Source organism: Alligator sinensis, unplaced genomic scaffold (genome assembly GCF_000455745.1).
Source record: "Alligator sinensis unplaced genomic scaffold, ASM45574v1 scaffold570_1, whole genome shotgun sequence".
In the NCBI taxonomy this organism is placed as follows: domain Eukaryota; kingdom Metazoa; phylum Chordata; order Crocodylia; family Alligatoridae; genus Alligator; species Alligator sinensis.
In genome coordinates, this window is record NW_005841997.1 from 3478 (window position 1) to 10631 (window position 7154).

The following is a 7154-nucleotide window of genomic DNA, read 5'->3' on the forward strand; positions in this document are numbered from 1 at the left end:
CCTCTGCCCATGGGAACAAACTCCATGCCCTGAGTGTCTCAGTCCTTTGAGGCACTAACTCTGTGGGATGAGCTTGACTTTGAGATGAGTTTGCAGGTGGTGGGGGTTGTCTCTGCCATCCTCATCCACCACTCCATTCATGGGGAAAAGGGAGCATAACTTCCCTGCCTCCCTTCTCACCTTCATAGAAGACCTTTTTCCCCCCCACATCTACCTCCCTCCTTCTGGATGGGCCCTCTGCATGGCCTGGCTGAGGAATGGGCAGTGCCCAGGACAGACTGAAGATGGGCGTCCTCTCCTTATACAGTGGATTTTTATGCAGTGAGATCCTTTCTTATGGATGAATCCCTGCATGCACGTGGCTCCTCCCCTGTGCCCACAGGGGCCAATCAGACAGGAGCACATTAGCAACAAGGCCCCACTTCACTGCTCCCCTCCCCTCCACTTCCCCCCACTGCCTATATAAGAGGCAGGCATGGGAGGGCATTTTCAGTGGGTTTGTCCCTCTCTCTCCTGCAAGTGCTGGTGATCTCCTCGCCATGCTGTGGGCTCCCCTCCTTGTCCTGCTGGGGACGTGGTGCACAGGTGAGAGTGGGGAGAGGGATAATTACACAGAGAAGTGGCTGCTGAAGCCAGTTCCCCAAGCACAGGTCCAGCAGGAGGGGAACCCTGGGCGGATGTGACAGGTGTCTGCATGTTGTTTTCCAGGTGCCAGATCACAGTCTCTGCTCACTCAGCCGCCCGCAGAGTCAGTGTCCCCAGGAAACACTGTGAAACTCTCCTGCGCCGTGACCAGTGGGACCAGCATCAGTGGCTACAGTGTGCTCTGGTACCAGCAGAAACCTGGGACCACCCCTCGGTACCTGCTGTATTACAAGTCGGATTCTGACAAGCACCAGGGCTCCGGGGTCCCCGCTCGCTTCTCTGGCTCCAAAGACACGTCCAGTAACACCGGCTAATTTACCATCGCCGGGGGCCCAGGACGAGGCTGACTATTACTGTACTGTGTGGCACAGTGATGCTTGTCACAGTGACACAGCCACAGGGGGAAGTGAGACAAAAACCTCATCTGCTCTTCCTCAGCCGGGGCTCTGTGGGAGCCAGCAAGGAGCCGTACCAAGGGCAGCAATCGCTTGTGCAAACACCCCATGAAGTGTAATGTCTGCCTCTGCAGGGGAGAGCCTGGTTCTCTGCCAACCACCCTGTCTGAGTGGGATGTAGGGAGCTCTTCCCGTGTTTTCCCCCACGGAGCCCCTCTGCTCTCTGCCCTTCTTCCTCCTCATTCTCTGCTCTTTTGTGGAGAGAAGGGACCAATGACTTCCTGGCTCCCATCTCACCTTGTGAGAACCCGTGTCCCCCCATCCCAGCCCTCGCCTCCCTCCTCTTGGATGCAGACCGCACACAGACTGGCAGGAGTTGCAGCCTCCAGGGACAGAGGGAGGAAGGATGGCAGCAGCTCCAGCCGCAGCCTCAGTGACATCCCTCCTCAAGTGGCCAGAGGCAGGACAGAGCTGCGAAGCTACCCCTCTCCTACCTGACTCCTTACCACCTTCCCAGTGTCACCCACCATTACACAGCCGCAGCCCTGTCCTCTCAGCATGTGAACAAACTGTTAGTCTTGGAGGAAATGCCGGCGAGACCCTTCCTTTACTTTTAAGATGAGGAGCCAGGACAGAGAGAGATGTGGGGGCAGCAGAGACTTTCCTCTCTGCCCTCAGCTCTGATTAGAGCACTCACCAAGGTTTGGGGGCAGGGCGATGACAATGACAATGACAATGACCTTCACCTACACTGAGGCCTTAGGGGAACGACACTTGAGTCTCTTGGCCCCAGAGGAGCCTTCTCTGTGCACCCTTCTGGGTCACTTTGTCCCTGAGATTGGACTGGGTTTTATTTGCACATGGAAAACAAAACAGTTCTTTCCCATGTCCCTAACTTTCTCTGAGAGCAGCCAGGAAGCAGAAGCCACATCTGCACGAAGGGGCCATTCTCATCTCCAGAGGTTTAAGTAGGACTCAAAGACCATTTGGTTCAGGAAGTCAAGCTGATCTGGATCCCACCATGGCCTGAGCCCCTCTCGTCCCCGTTCTGGTCACCACGCTGGCATGGTGAGGAAGGGCCTTTTCTAAGTAACTTCCTTAACAGAGGTTTGCCTTTCTCCAGCCTGCTCTGGCTGCAATGTGTGTTCTCTCTCTGTACATTTACTCACATTTGATTATGCCCAATGTTTTCCCCTTCTGTCCCAGGGTCCCTTGCCCAGAACATGGTGACTCGGCCACCATCAGTGTCTGTGTCTCTAGGACAAACCTAAACTGGCCTCCTCTGAGGACAAGAGATATCGAACGAGTGCAGAGTCAGTGTACCAGTAGGAGCCTTACAGGGCCCTCATGCTCATTATATCTGATGCTATGCGCAGTGCAGACCCTCCAGCATCCCTGACCAAGTCTTGGGTTTCCACTCCAGTAACACAGCTACGCTGCCCATTGCTGACCTCCAGGCCCAGGATGAGGCATTTCATTACTGCCAGACATGGGACAGCAGCACTTTCCACAGTGGCACTGTGCAATGGGGACGTGAGACCCAGGCTTTCTGCTCTCATACCCCACCCTTACAATTTATGTTCACAGTGGTCTGAGAGCCAGGCCTCCATCCAACTATAGGCCAGTCAGTCTCACCTCCATCCGTGGCAAAGTCTTTGAAAAAATTATCAAGGCTTACATTTGTGAGAGCCCGGCAGGACAAATTATGCTGAGGGGAAACCAGCACGGGTTCATGGCAGGCAGATCGTGCCTGACCAATCTAGTTTCTTTTTATGACCAGGTTACGAAACGCCTGGACACAGGAGGAGGGGTGGATGTCGTATACTTAGACTTCAGGAAGGCCTTCGATATGGTATCCCACCCCATACTGGTGAACAAGTTAAGAGGCTGTGACTTGGATGACTACACGGTCCGGTGGGTGGCGAATTGGCTGGAGGGGCGCACCCAGAGAGTCGTGGTGGATGGGTCGGTTTCGACCTGGAAGGGTGTGGGCAGTGGGGTCCCACAGGGCTCGGTCCTTGGACCGATACTCTTTAATGTCTTCATCAGCGACGTGGACGAGGCAGTGAAATGTACTCTGTCCAAGTTTGCAGATGACACAAAGCTATGGGGAGAAGTGGACACACCGGAGGGCAGGGAACAACTACAAGCAGACCTGGACAGGTTGGACAAGTGGGCAGAAAACAACAGAATGCAATTCAAGAAGGAGAAATCCAAAGTGCTGCACCTAGGGAGGAAAAATGTCCAGCACACCTACTGCCTAGGGAATGACCTGCTGGGCGGCACGGAAGTGGAAAGGGATCTTGGAGGCCTAGTGGACTCCAAGATGAACATGCGTCGGCAGTGTGACGAAGCCATCAAAAAAGCCAATGGCACTTTATCGTGAATCAGTAGATGCATGACGAATAGATCCAAGGAGGTGATACTTCCCCTCTATCGGGCGCTGGTCCGACCGCAGTTGGAGTACTGCATGCAATTCTGGGCGCCGCACTTCAAGAGGGATGTGGATAACCTGGAGAGAGTCCAGAGAAGGGCCACTCGTATGGTTAAGGGCCTACAGACCAAGCCCTACAAGGGGAGACTAGAGAAACTGGATCTATTCAGCCTCTGCAAGAGAAGGTTGAGAGGCGACCTTGTGGCTGCCTATAAGTTCATCACGGGGGCACAGAAGGGAATTGGTGAGTATTTATTCACCAAGGCGCCCCCGCGGGTTACAAGAAATAATGGCCACAAGCTAGCAGAGGGCAGATTTAGATTGGACATTAGGAAGAACTTCTTCACAGTTAGAGTGGCCAAGGTCTGGAACGGGCTCCCAAGGGAGGTGGTGCTCTCCCCTACCCTGGGGGTCTTCAAGAGGAGGTTAGATGAGTATCTAGCTGGGGTCATCTAGACCCAGCCCTCTTTCCTGCTTATGCAGGGGGTCGGACTCGATGATCCATTGAGGTCCCTTCCGACCCTAACACCTATGAATCTATGAATCTATGAATCCACTTCACTAAAGTAACGGACAAGTTGCTTGTCACAAACAGCCCCGGTCACAAACCTCCCAGGAGACATGCAGGGATACAACAGGAGAGGGACCTGTTTCTAGGCTCTTGCTCCCGCTGCTACCTGCAGGGAGTGTCAGGCTGCATGGTGATAGCATGCACTCAAAGGAGTAGGTGCCACAGCGGCTTCACTTCTCTGAGCACTTTGTGCCAAGCACCCAGGCTGGGCTGCGCTGCCCGAGTGCCCAGGCTGCTAGTGCTCAGCAGCCATCGCTCCTGCAGAAGCAGCAGGACATGCTGAAATGAGCAGCTAGCACTTTGCTTAGCCCCGCGACTGCCCTTGCTCTTTTTATTTCTGTGGAGCAGTTAGACCTTAGCTCAACACTCGTTACTCAGCACAATGTGGAGATGCTACTTGCTGGAAAGGGCAGATCTATTCTGCGATGTGATGTGAGCGCTCCTAGCATGGGATATCCTGCTTGAACATATGGACATGCACACTCCAAAGGTATTTAACACTGGATAAGGGTGCACGCAGCCTGGCCCTTGCGAAATCAGCCTTCAGTTCTCACGGCAATGCCAAGTTCTTCCACCAGGTGGATCCTTCCTCTATCCGGGCTGGACCTGAGCCCCTGATGTCAGGCACAAGGTACTGGGGCAAAGCAGTCTCCAGGCTGGGGTCTTTGCTCCCCCAGCTGCCCCCCTGTTTCCATCTCAAGTGCAGGAGCCAAAGGGAAACCAACTCTGCAGCTGCTGCCTTTCAAAGCACTTTGTCTGTGCGATGAGCGTCATGTTTCCCTCACTAATTCAATTATATGCAGGAAAGTTTCTGTGGGGGAAGGGGAGGTGAGAGCAGCAGCCAGTGAGGGGGAGGACAGATTTGCATAAAGGGGCTGATCTCAGCTCCCGGGGTTTAATTGCGACTCAGAGGTTCCCAGCCAGAGACCGGTTTGCCTGAGGAAGCCGAGCTGGTCAGGATTCCCACCATGGCCTGGGCCGCGCTCCTTGTGGTGCTCACATACTGCTCAGGTGCTCCTCGGGCAGCACTGATCTCAGCCTTTCAAGCCAAGGGGCCTGAGAGGTTATTCTCCCCTCACTTCCCCCTGGAGCTTTCTCCAGCTGTGCATTTATTCCAGTGTCTTCATTTCTTTCAGGATCCCTTGCTGAGCATGTGCTGGTACAGCCGCCCGCAGTGTCTGTGTCTCCAGGACAAACTGCTCAGATCACGTGCAGCGGAGAAATGCTTACAAAGAACTATGCACAATGGTACCAGCACAAACCTGGCAGCGTCCCCAAGCTTGTGATGTACAAGGATACAGAAAGGCCCTCCGATGTCCCTGACCGATTCTCTGCGGCCAGCTCAGGTACCACACTAACACTGACCATCACTGGAGTCCAAGCAGAGGATGAGGCTGATTATTACTGTCAGAGTGGTGAAAGTGGCAGTCTGCACAGTGCCACAGGGCAATGGGGAAGTGAGACACAAACTTCTGGCTGTCCCTGTGGATGTGTCAGTATATTCGTTCTCAGGTCACTGAGTGGTGGCTCTATGGAGACAGAGGGATTGCTGTTCAATGCCATCCTACAGTTCCTGTAAGGCCAATTGGGGTGCAGGATTTCTCCACAGTAACCCTGGGAATGACCTCCCCTCACAGCCCGGAGAGCTCTCATGTGAGAAAGCGAACCAGAGAAACAAAGGACCACCTAACTCTACTGCTCTGCCAGCAGGTCATGGTTTATTTTTTGTTATAGTGTTGATCAGAAGATCAAGAGCAGCTCCCAGACACACAAAGCTGGATTCCCCACTTAGAAGGTGGGAAATAGGGGGATGCCTGGAACCACAAGGAGAGGCTACACAGAGAGATGGTTTGCCAATCTCAGGTTGTGTTAATCCACATCAGGGCAACTGCAAGAGCCCATATTGCCTCCAGCAGTGCTGGAAATAGGACGGTGACATGAGACCCCAGCCAATGCAGAGGAGAACAGCTCCCTGCAACGCCAGCCATGCTGGCAGCATCTGCACCCTGCTGACTCTAGCAGCTGTTTGGGACAGGGAGAGGCCAGGTCTGAACATATTTGTATGGGGCCACATTTCCAAATGCCTGAGCAGTTTGGAGAACCAGGTACACATTCTTATTGTAACACTACTTGATTTCAGGGGGAGCAGCCCTGCATCAATGCAGACCAGAGCTGAGGGTCTGTGCTGTGCAGGCACAAGCTGCTGGGTAGAGCACTCTGCAGTCTAGGAGCTTTGCTCCCACAGTACTCATCCTGTTTCTGTGCCAAGGACCAGAGCTGGGGGGACACAGGCAAGGCTGTGGCTAGAGCTTGGGAGGAGGAAGTGCTGGGGAGAAACACAAGTTCTGGCCTTGCCACTGACACCTCTTCCTCACTTACCCTGCACCCAGGGTCCCCCTGCAAGGAAGGGCACAGGGAGGGGCCATGCCAGACCTGTCTGCAGTGACACCTGCTTTCTGCATCCCAGCCGTCTCCATCTCCAGCATTCAACCTAGCCCCAGGCAGTCTGCAACCACTGTTGTTGGCTCCTCATGGCTCCAAGGACTGGAGAGCAGGAGCTGCAGGAAAGGTGATGAAATTCTCGTGCACCATGAGCAGTGGGACCAACATCACTGGCTACACTGTGTCCTGGTACCAGCAGAAATTGGGTCCACCACGCCCCAGTAACTGTTGTATTACAACTGAGAGTCAGACAAAGACCAGGGCTCCGGGGTCTCCACTCGCTTCTCTGGCTCCAGGGATGTCCAGTAACACCGGACACCTCACCATCGCCAGGGTCCTCGCAGAGGATGAGGCTGACTATTACTGTGCCATGTGTTTTAGTTCAAAAGGGCACTGCCACCATTTTATTCCCGCTGACATGCAATTCTCTGCTTATACAACTGCATGCCTCGCAGCACTAAGCGCTTTCCAAAGTGCTTGGCACTGCAGCGCTTTCACCTTTAAAAAACCCTAAGTGTCTTCCTTAAAAGAGGTTTCCTTTTCTCTGCCTCCTCTAGCTGCAATGTGTGTTGTCTCTCAGTACATTCACTCACGTTTGATTTTTCCAATGTTTTCTCCTCCTATTCCAAGGTCTCTTGCCCAGAATATGGTGATTCAGCCACGTTCA

At 53.8% G+C, this 7154-nt stretch overlaps 1 pseudogene and 1 gene segment (V, D, J or C); both read left to right on the forward strand.

Moving 5' to 3' along the window:
* The first annotated feature begins 495 nt into the window (after positions 1–495).
* On the forward strand, positions 496–972 carry LOC102373218. The segment is given in 2 exon segments: positions 496–585; positions 709–972. Coding segments are annotated over 2 exon segments (297 nt in total).
* Positions 973–4520: 3548 nt separating this feature from the next.
* LOC112549928 lies at positions 4521–5565 on the forward strand (annotated as a pseudogene).
* The last annotated feature ends 1589 nt before the right edge of the window (positions 5566–7154 follow it).